Below are 19,736 nucleotides of genomic sequence, written 5' to 3'. Positions count from 1 at the left end.
AGGTGAGCTGTGTTCATTTGCAGACAATGTCAAGAGGGTTTTGATGCATGGGTTGTCATGGTACCAGTTTAAAGTGCAACATGGTTATTTCATGGGACACAGCAGTGGGCTAAATTTGCAAATCAAAATTAGCTCTGTCACGTCCATTTTCTGACCAGCCCCACGTTTAAGGTTATGTAAACTGGGTTGTATCAGTGAAAAGCCTTGTTTTAGGAGTGTTCACTGAGTATTTAGGAGCATTTTGACAAGAAGAAACTAGAGAAATCACTCACCACAAAATGAAGTTGTGGCCAGGCGACTCCGTTCAAGAGGTGGTGCCCATTTGGCCCACATCCCATGACATGCTGGGTAGGTGACACCCTAGCAGGGACATGGTGTGGAAGATGTCAAAGGTCAAAGATTGACTTGAAAGGAAACCTGGGATTCACCTGACAAAGTGCAGTAGTTTTACATTTTGGGAAATACACTTGTTTGCTTTCTTGCCTGAGAGTTAGATGACAAGATTGATATGGCTCTTTTATTTGTATGATAAATATGAAGTTACTGGATGGAGCCAGTTAGCTCAGCTTAACCCTAAAACAGGAAACAGCTAGCTCCTCTACAGATCACCAACACATTATATCTTTCTTGTTTAATCCAAATTTAATCCAACAAAAAGTACAGAAGTAAAACAAGTTATGCTTTTATTGGGGGACTATTTCTTGGCCAGGAGCAGTGATACAGTCCCTCACATATCCCACCAAAAAAAAACATAAAACAACAACTTGTTGTTCAGTTTTTGTGTGGATTAAATTTAAAATATTTAACATATTAATTTGCTTTGGAGGTGCTGGTACTGTAGGTAAATTCTGTTTGCAGTATTTATGCTAAGCTAAGCTAACCGACTGCTCGTGTTTGCCTTATATTCATCGCGCAGACATGACAGTTGTATTAATTGTCAACTAACTATTTAGTTTTATTATTTTCACTATCTTACAGCAAACACATTTTTACTTACCTCCACTAAGCCCTGCAGGATGCGAACAAACAGGACACAACCGTAGTGTACCCTTGCTGCTGATGGGATGAACATATTGAGCACTGATGTCAGGAAAATGGCAGCCCCAAACACCCTGTAGAGATACTGAAATGTCAACATATTGTGTGCGTGGATAAAAGTGAAGGGGCGCTAACATCAGTGTCCACCTGAATCACTTATTTTACTATATATCATATTATATTATATTGACTCGGGGGTGGGGGGGCACACAGTCCTTTTTCAGGAAAAAAAACATATTTAATAAATAATAATAATAAAACATTATCAGGAAAGTATAAGCTATACATTTGTCAGTTTTTCTGAAACAGGTAAAAACAACAACAGACACACAGTGTCTGAAAGCTACTTTTGAAGTCTAATAATGGCAAGCAGTATATCTTCAAATATCTCACGGTCAAGGCATTTCAGTCATCAGTGAGACAGATCTCACGCCTCTGCCTTTCATACACTGAGATAAAGACATCCCATTCAATCCGCAAGTTTCTGCTTCATCACTAGGGTGCCGTTTAGCTCCCTTCTCTTTTCTCCTTCACCCCCCCCTCCCCCGTCTCTTTTTCCAAAACAGTGTGTAAGTGACACTTGTAATATTCCAGTGGCTGGTGTTCAGAAAGAAATCAGAGGCCGGATCTTTCATTATTAACTCTGTCAGTGGCGTGTCCTCTTTTCCTGTGAAGCTTTTATTACAGGACTGCTATCTGCTCCATCAGCACCGCTCACCACACCATACAGCTTTAACCCTTTAACCACACAGACTAAAGAGGCGCCCCACCCCCTCTTTTTTTGTCTTTCTTGTGGTCCTTTCTTAACATGCGTGGTCAAGGCTTACCCGACCATGACTTCAACAGTTATATCAACAGAAGACAAGAGAACTTTAAGCTGTCTCAGCACACCTTACATGTACAGTAACATCAAACAGTTTCTGTCTCATGGGCAACAGCATCATTAGTGTCTGCGGTGTGTTTATAGCTGCAACTAATCTAGAAAGGTTAAATAAATGACTCTCACAAAGCATCATCATCAATTTGCTTTTTTAACCAACAGTCGAAAACCCAAATACACTCAATTTATTATTAGAGATTAGAGGGTTACAGTGGAACTATTGACAATAATGAAGCCATGGAGTTCATGTCACCTGTTGGCAAACAACTTGTTGGAGATGAAACCACCAGGGATTTGAGTGACAATGTAGCCCCAGAAGAAGGAGCCGTGGATCAGACCAACTGTCTCTGGGTCCCAGTTAAACTGAGCTTTCTGGAAAGGGAGAAAAAAACAGAAGCACACTCAAATCTGAAAAAAAATAGTCCCATTTGCCACCAAACTGCATTCATTTAGTATATTCTACCTGGTCACATATAAATCCATAAAATATTTGATTAAATTGCTTAAACTACAATTTATTTTGCTTCTGTAAGGCCAGACTATCTTTAGAGATTTATTCTGGAGTGTATCAAGCTATAAGAAAAAAGACACACATAAGTCTTACAAAGTCAGTGACCCAGGGGTCATGTCTGATCCAGCTACCTGAAGCACAGGAGTCCCATTGATATAAACAGTGTTGTTGTTCACCATCTCCACAATGGCCACACCAAGGTTACAACGGATGCCAAAAGAGATGCAGAAGCCCAGGCCGCTGAGGATGGCGATGATGTAGCGCTTGGGCAGACCGCCACAGCTGCAGTCCAGCAGTGGGGCGGGAAGTGGTGCTGAGGCCACCGGGCGCCCATCCTCCGTCAGTTCAATGTTGTCCTCTTCTTCTACATTGCTACCATCTATTTTCCTAAGAAGCAGGAGTATAATTTTGTAGTAAGGCCAGCTGATCATCAGAGGTACTGGTCAGTTGTTATCTGTTCAGCTTGAAGTAAAAAATATTTGTCTTTATCCATGTTCTTCCTTCTACATTATTGGTCCCTTTTACTTGTGCAATATTCACATCAAAATCATTTCGCAAATAGCAAAGTAACACGAGTCTCTCTGCTCTCTTTCAGAGGGCAGGAGGTGAAGCCACACGCTTTCAGGTGCATCACTCTCCACACCTGTTCCACTATCCAGAATCCATCTCTGTCTCTGTCTCCATGCTCCCTGTACCTGCTTTCATCTGCCTGCAACAGATCTATAGGCCTGCTACAGTTCTCCTCCAACCAAACTGGAATCAATATTTTAAATCAAGCACAAAAATCTTGGTCCAACATGAGCTCAGTGTTTGAAGAATCACTGGCTTTACTCGTTTGTCCTGTTACATTATGTGTTGTATTGTATTGTATAGTAATTATAGTATATAGTCTAAATACAGTCTAATAGCTGACTGTAAGAAATGGCCAACACAAATAGACTCTACAGGTCCAAAATTGTCCAAATTGTGGTTATTTTGTTTATTTGGCATTTTTTAAAAGACTATCAAATGAGTGTGTTTGGGGTAGAACAATGTCTTGATCAGACTTTTCACATAATTTATGAACTGCTACAAAATGTGTAACAAATTGATTAATTGCTCTTTGATCAATTTGATCTTCTCTTCTATATTCTCTTATTTCCTTTAGTTATTCCCATTTTCCACTTGTTCGTAATGTAAGCCAGTGCATTCTTATGACATATGACAAAGTACATGCACATACACACACTATTCGTTTTCCAGGAAATTGCCTACTAAGTGCTTTATCTCTCAAAATGACAACAATCTTCCTTATATATGTCCCCCCACATACACACACATCACACAGCCATCTGTGAAATATGTTTCAGATATGAAAAATGTATTAACGTCTTAAAATAAAAATCTGTGATTACATCACTGGCAAGCACAAGAATCAAATATTTATTTATCGTCAGGATCTCTGAGAACACTCTGGGCTTTATGTGCTCACTTGCAGGCTCTCTCCATCCCTCTGATGGCAGACGTTTCAGCCCTCTTAGTTGAGCATTCTAACAAAGTTATTTGAAAAATTCAGGTACACTGTGAATGGAATACAGTACATGGATAATGAGTGAAATGCTTATCCCATGCAGTCATCTAAAAAAGCTGTGAAGGATCAAACACCCTGCACATACATTCTTCATGCCTATTGCCCACCACTCTCCACACAAACCCTCTCACCTTTGCAGTTTTCCTAGTGAGTCCCCCACTGTGTTCTTCACTTCCTCCTTCCCAGGCTTAAGCACCTGTTCCTTCAAACCTGCTAACCCACCAAAAGGCATTTTCCCCGTGTATTTTTTCCTCTCTCCCTTTATCTGAAAACAGTGTCTTGATACCTCACTAACGCTCTTTGTTCTCAGAAAGGCAAAAAAAAAAATCCACTAGAAGCTCTTCTTCATCCTTGTGGCAGCCGGAGTTGGCTCCACCTTTCAGTGGTGCCACGGGTCCCTCAGAGGTAAGACAGACTTTTCCTCTCCACCTTTCTCCGTTGTGAGGAGAGGACTCCGCAGAGAAGTGAAGGGGAGGATGATGTTGAAGTATTCCTCAATGTCCAAAGCACCATGCAGCCAGAGGCTTTGGAGCTTGTTTCATCTCCTGATGATCCAGTTTAGAGAAAGACTGATGAATAAGGACGAGAACAGATGAAAGTGTAGAATCCAGGTTTTAGTCTCTAGGCATTGTGTGCCCCCTTTTGTCTGCAGCGGAGCTGAATGGGCCGCTTAGATCTCCTCTCCATCTCATAACTCATCCATTCCTGGTGAGGAGGGGCAGGTGTAGCTAGTTTTACAAAACCCAGCCCCTTGCTTTACGTCTCATCATCTTCATCATTATTATCACCATCTCCCAGCACCATCCCTTCAGCTAGTTAGGTTCATCTGATAGCAGCCCAGTGGACGAACAATCAAAGATGCATGAGCTTGACAAGTTGCTTTGAGGAGAGACACGAGTCGCTGGACTGCTGTGGTGTAAAATGGGAGCAGGGGAAACCTAAGACACAGCCATCGAGTTCTAGGGTTACACTACTGCTTTTCCATGACTGCTATTTACAATCTCTGCATTTATGAGTGACAGAAATCATAATTGCTGCCATAAAGCTATGCAGCACATGGACTGAGCAACAATACCATATCTCTCATCTTTTGATACTGACGGGCATTTCACTGCAATGTTTAATTTGCCAGCAGGAGAACCTCATCCTGTTCCAAAGTAAGTTTCCTTCTTAACCAGGTAATCAAATATGGAGCATTTTAAAAATGTAGAAATTTAGATTTTAAAATTTAAACAGTAGACCAGGTGATTCGGGCCTGAGCACTAAGAGTCTGTCATAGCGACGGGCTGTTGCAGTGCAACTGCTCACAGAGGTGCTGGTACTGCAGCTGTTTATGCACTCCATAAATAAACTGAGGGCTCGATCCCCAGTGGACACTCTTTCAATAAATAGGGTCTTTATACCATAAATACCACAGCTCCATTACAGGAAACACGAATGGAATTGCCTTCTCTTTTTGTAGGAGAATCAGAGACTACTTCCAAAACTACACTGAGGTTTGATGCATATACTTGTGTGATCTAAATAGCAATATTAATCTTGTATATTCCACATTGTTAGTTATTAATAACTAATGACATTTTAAGATGAACTACACCAACAAGACCTTTAATGATGACATTTTAATTTCAGATAAAGAAGGACAATGGAGCCTTTCATTTCCAAGTAAGTCATGCCTGCCATCTAGTGTTTGGAATGAGGACACATTTGTTTTTGTATTGTTTTGTTTTTCCATCCATCCATCCATCCATCGTCAACTGCTTATCCTGCGTACAGGGTCGCGGGGTGTTTTGTTTTTGATTTTGTAAATAACAAAAAGACACATTTGATCATCAGGTGATTCTGAAGAGAGACAGATACAATCAATACACAGTCTATATAGAAGGGGGACAAATGAAGGGAAAAACCTGAGTAAAAGAGTGGAGAAACATATCAAACACAGATGGTTCTGTGTAGCAGGGCTCACTGATGGTTTGGCGAGTGTGAAAATGGTGTGAATTAAATGCTACAGCATTTACAGTCCCCACATCTCAACCCTGTTGAACACATGTATAACATCTTATCTTCTCAATATTTATAATCTGCTTGTGGAAACCTGACAATCAATCAGCTTAGCAATTTGACAATAAATGTTGATGATAATGCTTAACGTGTCAGATATTACTGTATTTGAAAGACTGAATTTGGAAGATTTAACCACGTTTGAAGAACATGAACAGAGAGATGTTCAATTGTCACCAATTCTTCTCTTTCAAAACCAAAAACAAAGACAACCCTTAAAATGAAACCTTCTCCTGTGGGCTGGGTAAAGTAGTTAATCACTTGAAATTACACATTGTGATAGTCTTTAAAGATGTCCAACAACTTTAAATAAATAACTTATATGACTTACATTATAAGTTATTCAATGATTGCATAAATCAAATAACTGATCGCTTATGGCAATCTTCCCAATTTGCGCATCAGCCATCATTACATTTGAGTATGCAAGTATTAACAGTATTTTATGAAATTCCTCAAATGTATTCGAAATCTCAAAACTTATAAATCCAAGTCTCCATATTAAAAAAACACATATAAACTTGTTTTTGTTGTTTTAATGCTCTTATTACAGACAGCAAACTCTAGGACCGTCAAATCTCTCTGACCAATCAGGATTTCATATACCAGTGGGATTTACTCTAACAGATAAAAATCTGAACCTACAGAATTAACCGTTTACATAATTTGATCTGTTGGGTGTAAATGAACTCATGAGTGACATCGGCAAGATGAAGTTCCCACACAACCCACAGTATGCTGAAGGACAGTCGGCAACCAAGAGACGATCCGTTCACCCTGCTGCTGTATGAGGAGCTGATTCTTCTGTCGCCTACCTCCACTTTACATGCAATACGTTTACATACAATGCACTACAAATACAGATATTGCATTTGAAAATTTATGTATGTGCATAAATTAATGTATTATATTTTCCTTTGTAAATAAAGTGTTCTTTTTAACTTTCTCATTATTATGATACTTAAGTGTTCCTGTTCTATCTGATTAAACATCTATTTGATTTTACAGATTCAATTCCACTTCCAGATTGTTATTTTAGATTAACTTTTATTGATGCTTTGATTCAATTTGATTTCTCTCATACATCCAACCATCCATTTACTATACCTCTCACCCAATATAAGCCAATTCCAGCTCACATTAGATGAGAGGTCATCATCCACACTCACATTCACACCTTTGGACCTAACCTGCATGTCCTCAGCAGAAAGAAAAGAAAGTCCACACAGAAAGGCCCGTCTCCTGTGAAGCAACAGTCCTAACCTCTCCACCACCGTACCGCCCTTGCATTTATAAATATGAATTATGAAAATATATATAGATAGGTTCATAATTCATACAAATTAATACACAGCTTAGAAATTAGACTGCAGAATCTGTTGTTCTGATTGAAAATGGTCTTGCTTGTGTAGCTTGTCTTGTTTAAAAGGGATGAGGGTCTGTGCATTGGAAGTCACGGTAGGGTTCCATCAGTTTGTAGGCACAGTCCCACAGGAAGGAGTCAGTGTTTGTATTGCAGTTGGACATAAGTCTGCTGGCCAGGATACCCACAGGAATAAGAATACCCTCAGAGGCAATGACAACATTCAGAAGGCCTACAGTGCAGCAACGCCACAAGCTTCTGGCCAGAGATTCTGCAGCTGTGGTCTCCAGGAGGCTGTCATCTCCCTGTTCCTCAGGTGAATCCAGTTGTTCAGTATTTTCAGCCATCCTAGATTCCTCTCTGTAGTTTGCAACCCCAGCTAGTATCTCCTCCTCCTGCCTCGTCTCTAGTTGGTGTTTAAGATCACGTATTGACTGTTTCCTATCGGTGCTGAGGATGTAAAGCTCCTCCATCATTTCCTGCTTATAAGCAATTTCCCTCTTTTGCTTTGTTATCAGCTCATCTTTATTCAGGATTAGTTGCCAAGCCTCCTCCAGCTGATGCAGAAGATCTTGCACCGCCGTCTTCAGGTTTTTGTTCTCCTCACTGTGTTTCTCTGTCAGAGACTCAAGACGGGCCAGCTTATCGGCAGCTCTCTCATTCTGCTTGTTCAGAAAGTCTTCCTTTTCCTGAAGGTCTTGCAGTGCTGTCCTCAGCAGTTTGATCTCAGCCTGTTTTTTCTCCATCAGACATTCAGCATGGGTCAGCTTCTGTATTAACTCATGTCTATCCCTGTTGACTTCCTGGGCTTCTCTAACTTGAGACTGAAGATCGCGCACTGCTGCCCTCAAACTTTCATTCTCTTCCTGTTTCATCTCTCTCAGAGATTCAAGGCGGGTCACCTCACCGGTCAGGCTCCTGTTGTTCTCCTTCATGATTTTCTCATTTTCCTGTAGATCGTGAACTTCTGCCCACAGATGTTCATTCTCTGTCAGTTTTGTCTCTGTAAATTTTTCCAGCAGGGCCAGTTCGGCACTGACGATTGTATTCTGCTTGTTCAGAGAGGTCTCTCTTTCCTCTAAGTCCTGCAGTTCTGCCAACACGGATTTGTTCTCTGTCTGCATTTTCTTTTTCAGGTGTTCAAGTTCGGCCACCTTCTCTAATAGCTCGTCTTTACCACTGTGGTCTTGCTGAGCTTCCTCATCGTGATGCTCGAGGTCATACACTGCTGCCATCAGCTGTTTAATCTCTGCTTGGTTTGTCTTATTCAGACTTTCAAGTTGGGCCACTTCAGCAGTGAGATTCTCGTTCTGCTCGTTCAGAATCTTCTCATTGTCCTGAAGACCATGTAATGCTGCCCACAGCTGTTCAACCTCTGCATGTTTTTTCTCTCTGAGAGATTTTAGCTGGTCGAGTTCAGCATTGAGGTTGTCATTAAGGGTCTTCTCATTTTCCCATAGCTCATTCACTGACGCCTTCAAATTTTCAATTTCAGTCCTTAGTTTCTCTCTCAGAGATTTGATCCGGGCCAGCTTAGCAGTCATATTTTTATTCTCCTCACTCAAAACCAACTTTTCCTCTTCCAGCTTTCTGATGTAAGTGTCATTTTTCTCCCTGAAACACAACAGAAGGTTTGAAACACGAGCCAGTTCTTCCTTCATTTTTGTGTTTTCACTGACTGACTCTTGAAACCTGGTTTTCTCCTCCTTCAGATCAGTTACCTCTAGTACCATCTCTGCTAACTTGGAGTTGAGCTCTTTCCACTCACCATGCAGTTTAGTGAGCTCTTCCTGGGAAGCTCGGGCTTGTTTTATACAGTGGGTCTCTTTGGCCCTCGCATCTTTTAACTCCAGCTGAAGCGCTCTTATCTCTGATTGGAGCTTAGAGTTGTGCATTTGATAGGTTCTGCAGCTCATCTCCAGCTCATGAACTCTTTGTGGCCCACAAGGCTCAGGTATTCCTGTCTCCTCTGACACATAGAGGCTACGTGATTCCTCTGATGTCTCTGAACTGCATAGAGCTGCCTTGAAATTATCTTCAGACATATTTACCTTATAGGGATTAAACTACACACAGCCTCTCAAACAAGACAGTTGTTTAGTTGTTAGTTGTTTATCCTATCCACTTGTATCAAATCTCATAGAAGTCCTCTAATAACAGTTTTGAAAAATAATCCAGCTGAAATCCTATCCTAGACAAAGCTACAAAGCTACACGTGACGTCATTCACGCCTTCGATGTGTCATTTGATCCGTGACTTGTTGCTATGCGTCATGGAATGTTTACTTTTTTTGTTTTTGTTTTAAAGACTCTTTAGCAGAGTGCAACTGGAGTCCATGGTGATATCAATTATGGCTGGTGTGTGTTTATATCATTACTAATGCGAACACTTTTTTTTTATCAGTCATCAGTGGATATTTTCCACCCACACTCACCCCGGATCTCTGTGGGTAACATACATTTCTGGTCCCAGGCTATTTAACTTCAGTTTGTGTTTTCAGAAAAACTTTTCCCGGTAGGTCACCCGTAGCATATCCGTAGGCCTTTCTCTGCATGGCACGCCCTGCCTTCCATGTCTCTGTCTTTTGTCGCTATATCACTGAACACTGTAACCTAGCCTATTTACGTAGTGTTTTTATTATGGAAAGGAAATGCATAGCTGCACATTGTGGTAGTGTCTGCAGACTACCTTCAATTAGGAGAATTGACGCGAAAAATAAAGGAAGTGTAATGTTGTCACATGGGAAAAAAATATTTCGATGCATAAAGACGAATATATAATAAGCGTATATCACTACAAATTGACTTTGTTTTATTTCATCAATAGAAATTTCTTTATGAATACAAAAAGTAGTCCGGTAGGCTACATATTCCATGACGGTTGCTAAGCGACATACATCAAAGGCTAGAATTACTAGAACTAAATTCAAATCAGCTTTCAGGCATGAATGTATAACAACCAACAAGCTACATATAAATTACATAAGAACAATTAACTAACTATTAATAACAATAACAAACAACTACTATTAATTAACTAACAATGAACTATATTACTTTGCCATGGATCTCTGTAAAGGGATTCGACATCATAGCCGCTCATTATACCACTAGCCTACTATGAACCAGAACATTTGAGCTACCCGCTTTATAAAAATAGCTGTAGTGATAATGTAAAGATAGGCCTACTGGAAAAAGGACTGTTACGTTTTAAGGCAACTTTTTTAAGGCTATTTTATTTACAGAGACAAAGCACATTGATGACATCAGCTGCAGTAGCCTACGGGAGGCTGCAGTTTCAGGACCGCAACCCTAGGACCGGAACTGCATTTGTAGGACCCTTGTTTAGCTACTTTGATACTGCCAGCTAGCTACCGTTACCCTAACCATCACAGGGTGTGTTGCCTAAACCTAAGTTATTACTAAGTTATACCTAATCTCATTATTATGGCCAAATTTCATATTCAAATGTAAATTCGTAGATAAGAAACCTTGCTCTTTTGCCTTTTCAAAAGAGTTAAAACATTAGGCTATATCCTACAGTCTATGGCTACATCTCATCAATTCAAGAGTCTCTAAGGCTAAGGCAGTGGAAACTGTAGGTTATCAGCTTGTGTTATTTTTAAAGTTTTTGTATAGACCCTTACCCCCCTAAAGGTCAACTCCTGTACTTGTCCTATGTTCAGTTACAAGTGTTTTTATACTTTTGTAAGATTTGCTAATTCAAATTAAGTTGATTAAAAAAAATAGTTTATTGTATGCATGTCGACTGGTTAACCCTACAGCTGCGCATATCGGCCTCACGAGTTAACCGCCTTCGTGTTGCTGTGCATTACCACCACCACTCCACTAGATGGCGTTGTGGCAAAAGAACTACGGTCCAAGAATTGCAGTCCCAGGATTGCGGGGGTCCTGAAACTGCAGCCTCTGGTACTGCAGCCATAATAATATTGTTTTTAACCATTGCCCTTGTCCCGATGTCAAAAATGTCCCCAGTGTTTGGATTGAGGAAGTGACTCAAGTGATCATCAGGTGATTCTGCATAGAAAGAGACAAATACAATCAACAAATTGTATAGTCTATAGTGCCCAGGACAGTCTGTACTGTCGAAGTAAAACCAACCTGAGAAATTATTAGGCTTTGGCAGGGGTCTGGAAATCAAATACTGCACTCAGCAGATGTAAATAGGCAATAAAACACAGAGCAAGGTGAAGATGTATAAAACACAAATAACTCTATCTTCAGTCCGGTCTAATTTAATTTTCAAGTTATAGCTCTCTGTATATAAGCATCTAACAACCCAAATGACTAAAAATGCTGCCCTTGAACATGATCTTTGTCAAAGGTTTGTTCTGTGACACATGTCTAGATAAGGTTGACACCACAGGCCTGTCCCCTAGGTCCAGCCTATGGGTCCAGCACATGGACAGGTTTGGTGTCACCAGAGAGACAGACAAGAGATCAGTCAGTGGCTGTAACAATAGCAGGATGGGCTGTGACATAGAGTTTAAGATAAAAATTAAACAATCTAAGCTTTTAGACTATCAGTAAACTTGTCAGCTGGCCCTACACAACTAAACATATGTAAGACTACATAAATGTTTAATAACTATTAATTTCTATGTAAAGAACTATTGTGTGTGATGAAACTTTCTTTTTTGTGTTCTCTATTTAGCAAACACTAAGGTACATTATAACTCAGTTTCTGTAGGTTTGAACTTATGAACTAGTGAAACCGGTGCAACCGGAGAGTTGATCCTGTGGTGCTACATAGCCTGTCACAGACAGATTCAACATACACACAAAATTCTTTTTTGTTCAAATTCATTTTTGAAACAAGGACTCCTTTGATTCAGGCAACTGTTAGTTTTTTTGTTATTGATAGATGTTTATTTTTTAGCATCTTTATTTGACACAAGGCAGTGTAGAGAAAGCCAAGACGTGTGGGAAGAAAGAGGGGCGTATGGCATGCAACAAAGTACCCTGGCTGGAAACAAACCAGGGATCTTGTGGTTTTGCCACTTTTGTAAATGGAAAGGGAGTGCATTGCAAGTCCACAAGTCCAATAGGTGACAGTGAGATATTAAGGATGTGGTGCTCAGTGGTGACAAGTTGGAGGAGCTAGCAGTTACAAAAGCAGCAGGAATCATCAGAGACAGACCAAGGAACTGTGGCAAGTCTAGTAAGAAGACAGTCAAAAAGGGAAACTAAGTTACCCAGTTACATTAAAGACATCCAGCTGGACTAAGAAAGGAAAAAAAGTAAATTTTGTTATGTGAAAAAAACAAAAAAAAAAACAAAAAGGACGTCATAATGTACCTGTGGGATGCATAGAACCTACTTAAAGCAGAGGCGATGTTGTAAATCTGGAGTGTATTGATTGCTGGTCCACTAGTCCACTAGATGGCAGTGAGAGATTGAGGGGGTTGCCAGTTGAGCATTAGGTTTACTTAGGCCTATGGTAGAAGAAAAACAATGTGTAGAAATGTGGTTACCAGGCTGCACTGTCTTTTACCTGGAGTGAAATAAATTCCTTTCCTGTTCAACAAGAAGCCTCCTGTGATTTACTGCAGCCGCTGCCTTCAGTGTTTCAATCAAAGAAGGAAGGGTCATTACTACAAAGTGAAAGCATTCACTTTGCCAAACTATTGAAGTGAATGGGGCAGGCACGGCAACTGTATCACTATAAACCAATCTTATCTGTGTTGTGTCACCTTTGACTGAAAAATACTTCCACCAAATAAAAAAATACACATTAATTAATTTTACACAAATATGTGCGTTAGTTTTCCTTGTTATTGGTCTCCAAACAGATCATGGCAGCTGTATATTCTATAGCTCAACTCAAGTCCATGTTTGGTCCAAGATAGCTACATCATAATACATGACCAAATTCTGTACACAAACTACTGGTCGGACAACTCCTTCCGCTCAGCAGCAATAAGGACAGCTAAAGAAAGTTATTCCTTCCCACTGCAATTAAATTATAGAATGACTCCCTGCTGGGTGGGGTGAGCAGAGAATAATTATTTCTTCTTGATAACAAGGCACAGATTACACAAATATTTGCACAAATATAGTCAGTGAAACATATGCTTAAGCCTTTTTTACATATAGTAGGCCTCGCATATCTGTTTGAATGAATATATCTGTAAATATGGCAATTGTACCTGCATGTTTTTGAGTAAGTTGGGTATGTTTTGTACCTGTGATTTGATTTTATGTAAACCACTGCTACTGCAACACTACACGAATAAAGTACCTATCTTTTATGAGTGGTAATGGACTCACTAGAGACACATTCAGGTGGTTCAGATCAAACAGATTTATTGTACAGAGTCCAAAAAAATAGGACAAAGACAAAGGTATCCAAAAACAAGGCAGGAGTCAAAGTCAAAAAGTAATGCTGAGGTCAAAAAACATACTAGGAACAAGACAAAGTGGCAACTTACTGGGGAGGTGGGTATTTATACAGTAGGACAGGGAAGACAATGAGGCACAGGTGGGACACATTAGGGCAGGGATAGGTATTCACACAAGGCAGGGAGGCAGACACAGACCTGAAATGAGATACAAGATGATTTACTCAAACAAAACAGGAAGTGACTACAGACAAAATCTGAACACATCACTTAACTGCAGGAGCAGGGAATGATATAAGAAGGCCACATCAACTGGGCTATATATGGGTGAACTTGTTAGGGGGCTTTGCGCACAGAAACAGACAACTGTTGCTGTATTAGACTAAGCCATGTTCAAATTTTAAATTGACAATGCCAATTACATTTATAGCTTCACATTTAAATAGAAAATATGTTTGTAGACTACAAAACTATATAGGATTAAGGCAGAAAGCTTATTTTTAATATAAAAGTCCATGTAAGAATATATAATTAGATATAACATAAATAAAGTTGTCCTTTAAGGGGTTTAAAATGAAATAGATTATGGGATTTTGTATTATTAGATTCTGGGGATTTGGTTTTACATAATGAAAAACAGTGCACATTATAAAACTTTACACGTTACAAACTCATTTTCACTGAATCTACCTACCTACCTACCTACCTACCTACGTATAACTTACAGTCCTAAATAAGCCCTAAACTCCAAAAATACAGTACTTTGCAGACGTTTTTTAGGCAGGTGTGGAAAAGATGCTGTGATGTAAGAATGCTTTCAAAAATACATGACATGTTAATAGATTATATATATCAATTAATAATTAGTGTGACTACCCTTTGCCTTCCAAACAACATCAGTGTGTCCAATATGTAAGTTGAAACACAATCATCAACTAAGACAGCTGTGTAGAAGTCACACACCATGGCAAGACTGAGCACAGCAACAAGACCTATTCAGGGGAGTCAAACACCTTGGTACTCCCATTATAAGTTATCATTAATGTGGCTGGGTATGGATATTATATAATATTGTGTTTACATATTATTGCAGCTGAGAAGAGAAAAACATAACTTTAGATCCCTTGTACATCAGAGCCTGTCCGTTGGTCCCAATCGGGAACTGCCATGTCTATAATTCAGTTGCCTCTAATAAGATAGGAATAAAGGTCTGCGTCCTCGTTATGTACATTAACATATTGTCCGCTTATAGCTATATCTTCTTGTTTAGCCATAAGAGGGTAGAGTCTTCTAGCTAAGGATTTGGCCAAGATTTTCAGGTCTGTGTTCAATAGAGACACTGATCTATATGTGCCTACCTGCATTAAGTCTTTCCCTTTCTTCGGAAGAACTGTCATAGAGGCTTCATTAAATGTCTGTGGAATATGGGGCAATTGTGTGATTGAACCTTTATAAAACTCATTGCATATCCCATCTGGCCCTGGACTCTTATGATCTAATTACGGATACAAACTCTGGCTGTCAAATCTCTCTCACATGTTACATACAATACATCACAAATACAAATATTGCATCTAAAAATTTGCTCCGTGTATTGGCTTCTTTTGTTGCCTTTTTTATTTTTATTATTGTTGAGCAACTTCAGAGTAATATTTCACATAATGTGTACATACATAAATGTATTATATTTTTCTTTGTACACAAAGTCTTCCTGTTATCTTTGTCATTATTATGAATATAGTATATAGTTTATAAGTGTTACTGTTCTATTTCATTCCTTATCTATTTGATTTTACAGATTCAATTCCACTTCCAAATTTTTTCTTTTGATTTGCTTTTTTAATCATTTTTTAAAAATGATATTAATTGACTTTTTGAAATCCATCCATCCATTAGCTATACCTCTCACCCAATATGAGCCTATTCCAGCTCACATTAGGTGTGAGGTCATCTTCCACACTCACATTCAGACTTTTGGACCTAAACTATGTCTTGGGAGGAAACCCATGCAAACACGATGGAGACGATGCAAAGTCCACACAGAAAGGCCCGTCTCCTGTGAAGCGACAGCCTCTCCATCAGCGTGCCGCCCTTGCATTTATAAATATGAATTATTAAAATATATAGATAGATATTTAGATTCATAATTCATATGCACACATAACTTAGAAATTAGCTGGACCTTGACTGCAGAATCTGTTGTTGGGATTTAAAATGTTGGTCAAAAATTGCCTGTTTGTGTAGCTTGTCTTGTTTAGATGGGATGAGGAACTGTGCGTCGTAAGGTACTATAGGGCTCCATCAGTTGGTGGGCGTAGTCCAACAGGAAGGAGTTAGGGTTTGTATTGCCGTTGTCAGACAATAAGGTGTCCAGGATACCCACAGGCAGAAGTAGCCCTATACCTACAGTGGCAAGGCCAACATGCAAAGCACCTTTCAGTAGACCTTTAGCAGAACAACGCCACAAACGTCTGGTCTGAACCTCAGCAGCGGGAGGTTCTGCAGCTGTTGTCTCCAGGAAGCTATCGTCTTCCTGCTCCTCGGGTGTAGTCTCCAGGAGGCTATCGTCTCCCTGCTCCTTAAATGTAGTCTCCATGAAGCTATCGTCTCCCTGCTCCTTAAATGTAGTCTCCATGAAGCTATCGTCTTCCTGCTCCTCATGTGTAGTCTCCATGAGGCTATTGTCTCCCTGCTCCTCAGGTGTAGTCTCCATGAAGCTATCGTCTCCCTGCTCCTCAGGTGTAATCTCCATGAAGCTATTGTCTTCCTGCTCCTCAGGTGTAATCTCCATGAAGCTATCGTCTCCCTGCTCCTCAGGTGTAATCTCCATGAAGCTATTGTCTTCCTGCTCCTCAGGTGTAATCTCCATGAAGCTATCGTCTCCCTGCTCCTCAGGTGTAATCTCCATGAAGCTATCGTCTCCCTGCTCCTCAGGTGTAATCTCCATGAAGCTATTGTCTTCCTGCTCCTCAGGTGTAATCTCCATGAAGCTATCGTCTCCCTGCTCCTCAGGTGTAGTCACCAGGAAGCTGTCATCACCCTGCTCCTCATGTGAGTCCAGTTGTTCTGTATTTTCAGCCATCCTACATTCCTCTCTGTAGTTTGCTACCTCTGCTAGTATCTCCTCCTCGTACCTCCTTGCTATCGGCTCATCTTTATTCAAGATTAGTTGCCTAACCTCCTCCAGCCGATGCAGAAGATCTTGCACAGATGTCTTCAGGTTTTTGTTCTCCTCATTTTGTTTCTCTGTCAGAGACTCAAGTTGAGCCAGCTCATCTGTAAAGTTGTCATTCTGCTTGTTCAGGAAATCTTCGTATTCCTGAAGGTTATGCAGTGCTGCTCTCAACTTTTCAATCTCTGCCTGTTGTTCCTCCCTCAAATCCTGCAGATAATCAGCATCTTCCATTAAATGTTCATTCAGTGCCTGTTTTATTTTCATCTTTAATTTAAGCGAGGTCAGTTCAGCACCCATGGTATTATTTTGCTCGTACAGAGAGGTCTCTCTTTCCCCCAAATCCTGAAGCTGTTTATTGTTTACTTCCAAGGTCTTTTTCAGGTGTTCAAGTTCGGCAACCTTCTCTAATAGCTCGTCTTTACCACTGTGGTCTAGCTGAGCTTCCTCATCGTGATGCTCGAGGTCATACACTGCTGCCCTCAGCTGTTTAATCTCTGCTTGGTTTGTCTCATTCAGACTTTCAAGTTGGGCCACTTCAGCAGTGAGATTCTCGTTCTGCTCGTTCAGAATCTTCTCATTGTCCTGAAGACCATGTAATACTGTCCTCAGCTGTTCAACCTCTGCATGTTTTTTCTCTCTGAGAGATTTTAGCTGGTCGAGTTCAGCAGTGAGGTTGTCATTAAGGACCTTCTCATTTTTCCGTAGATCATTCACTGTTGCCTTCAAATTTTCAATTTCAGTCCTTAGTTTCTCTCTCAGAGATTTGATCCGGGCCAGCTCAGCAGTCATATTTTTATTCTCCTCACTCAAAACCAACTTTTCCTCTTCCAGCTTTCTGATATAAGTGTCATTTTTCTCCCTGAGACTTTTCTTGTTCAACAGACAGACCCAGTCTAGTTCTTCCTCCCGCCTGGTTGTCTCATCCCTCAGATCACTTAGTTTCAGTACCGTCACTACTAACTTGGAGTTGAGCTCCTTCCACTCTCCATGCAGTTTAATGAGCTTTTCCTGGGAAACTTGTTTTATATAGTGGGTCTCTTCAGCCCATGCATCTTTTATCTCCAACTGAAGCGCTGGTGATTGGATACATATTCCTGCCTCCTCTGACACATAGAGGCTACCTGATTCCTCTGATGTCTCTGAACTGCACAGAGTGGCGTCAAAATTATCTTCAGACATATTTACCTTAGGAATTAAGTTATTGACAGCCTCTCAAATGAGACGTTGTGTGAAATGTTTATAAGATAACTCAGTTACTTAGTTAGGCAACCTGTGATAAGTTGTTCTTCCTATCAACTTTTCTCAAATCTCACACAAGTCCTCTGATAGCAATTTGAAAAATAATCCAGCTAAAATCATTTCTAGATTTATACTGATCAAAGCTACACGTGACGTCACCCGTGATTTATGCGCATGCGCACATGCGCAATAGAATAGCATTCTAGAATGACGCCTTAGAATGTTTAGATATTTAAATGTTTACATGTTATTGTTTGAAGACTCTTTAGCGGGGAGTGCGGCTGGAGTTAGTGTTGATATGGCTGTCATGTGTTCATATCATTCACGCACTTTTTGGGAAAATCATCAGTGGATATTCTGCAGATGTTTCTGGCCTAATTAGCCAAACTTTTGTGGTGAAGTTTTTGTTTTCAGAAATGCTTTTCAATTTTGCTTGCAAATTTACGGAAGCTAAATCACCATAATTACACCTAATCTCGTAATTATGAGAAACGATGTCAAAACTACAAGGTACAAGGTTGTTTACTTGTCATTATACAGCACAAGGCTGCATAACGAAATGAAATTTGTAGTTCCTTCATGCTACATGTAGCCTCATTAATTGAAAAGATGTCATAATTAGGTGGTCAGGATCTCGTAATTAAGAGATAAATATTTGGCTGTCAACACTGTAAAACCGTTATCTATAAACTATCTAGCAACATTAACTGATCCTCTGCATTGAAAGTATCAAGTTGATAACTTAGCCTACCTTTCTGCGGATGTGCAGTGGTTCAACTGAGCAAAGCAGTGGTCAGTAAGTAGCCTAGTCGACATTCTCATATCGTCTTAATCATTAGACTATTAATATAGCCTACCTGCAGACTTGGCTTGCAGCATATGACCTTGACATTCCTGCGAGGAACACACACTACTGCTTGACACACACAGCTGTTGGCAGCTGGACACATGCTTTGACGAATATGAATCTGATAACGTTCATTACGTTTAGCACACAAACAAAATGACAAAATAGGACTACATTTGTTGATGTTCATCCTCTGTATGACTGTCGCACCCTTTTTTGATGGCAAATGACATTGCTTGAAATAGCAATAAAGCTTGTATTTGTTTTATATGGTCTGACGTGGGGAAAATACAGCTTTATTTCCAGATGGAACCAAATTTGTTACAATGACTATATATGTAAATATTGTTGTCAAATGTCAGACAGGATGAGATTAGAAAAGGCGAACCTTGCAAAAGGGCCACAAAAGGAGGAGCAGAAAGAAGGGAGCCTATCAAGGCAAGGCAAGTTTATTTGTATAGCACATTTCAACAACAAGGTAATACAAAGTGCTTTACATAAAACATAAAAGCAACAGGGAAATATAAAAAAGTTTAAAAGCAACAAAAATACACATTAAAATATAATAAAAGTTACAGTGCAGTATACAATCAGGGTTTAAAGAATTAAATGTAAAATAAAAACAGGCTGAGGGGTTGAGCAAATAATTGAGTTACAATTATTTTGAAAAGAGAGTAAACAGAGAAGTACA

At 39.9% G+C, this 19,736-nt stretch overlaps 2 protein-coding genes across 2 annotated transcripts; both read right to left on the bottom strand.

Annotated features, from left to right (window-relative positions):
* Positions 1 to 272: 272 nt before the first annotated feature.
* LOC119915288 (vesicular glutamate transporter 3-like) lies at positions 273 to 4,231 on the bottom strand (the record flags this gene model as incomplete). The annotated part of the gene is made up of 5 exons (XM_038734830.1): positions 4,131 to 4,231; positions 2,561 to 2,816; positions 2,172 to 2,290; positions 998 to 1,112; positions 273 to 360 (listed from the first exon to the last, which is right to left on the bottom strand). Coding segments are annotated over exons 1-5 (679 nt in total), but the record flags the coding sequence as incomplete, so codon positions are not given.
* A 2,891-nt stretch (positions 4,232 to 7,122) lies between these two features.
* On the bottom strand, positions 7,123 to 18,211 carry LOC119915287 (interaptin-like). The gene is made up of 2 exons (XM_038734829.1): positions 16,057 to 18,211; positions 7,123 to 9,489 (listed from the first exon to the last, which is right to left on the bottom strand). The coding sequence occupies exons 1-2, from the start codon at positions 18,136 to 18,138 to the stop codon at positions 7,483 to 7,485; spliced, it is 4,089 nt and encodes a 1,362-aa protein (XP_038590757.1). The 5' UTR covers positions 18,139 to 18,211; the 3' UTR covers positions 7,123 to 7,482.
* Positions 18,212 to 19,736: the final 1,525 nt, after the last annotated feature.

Source organism: Micropterus salmoides, unplaced genomic scaffold, assembly GCF_014851395.1.
Source record: "Micropterus salmoides isolate LMB-PRFRI ecotype aquatic unplaced genomic scaffold, ASM1485139v1 Ms_hic_scaffold_2035, whole genome shotgun sequence".
NCBI lineage: Eukaryota > Metazoa > Chordata > Actinopteri > Centrarchiformes > Centrarchidae > Micropterus > Micropterus salmoides.
The sequence above is the reverse complement of the archived record's forward strand: the minus strand, read 5'-3'. Positions and strand labels throughout refer to the sequence as shown.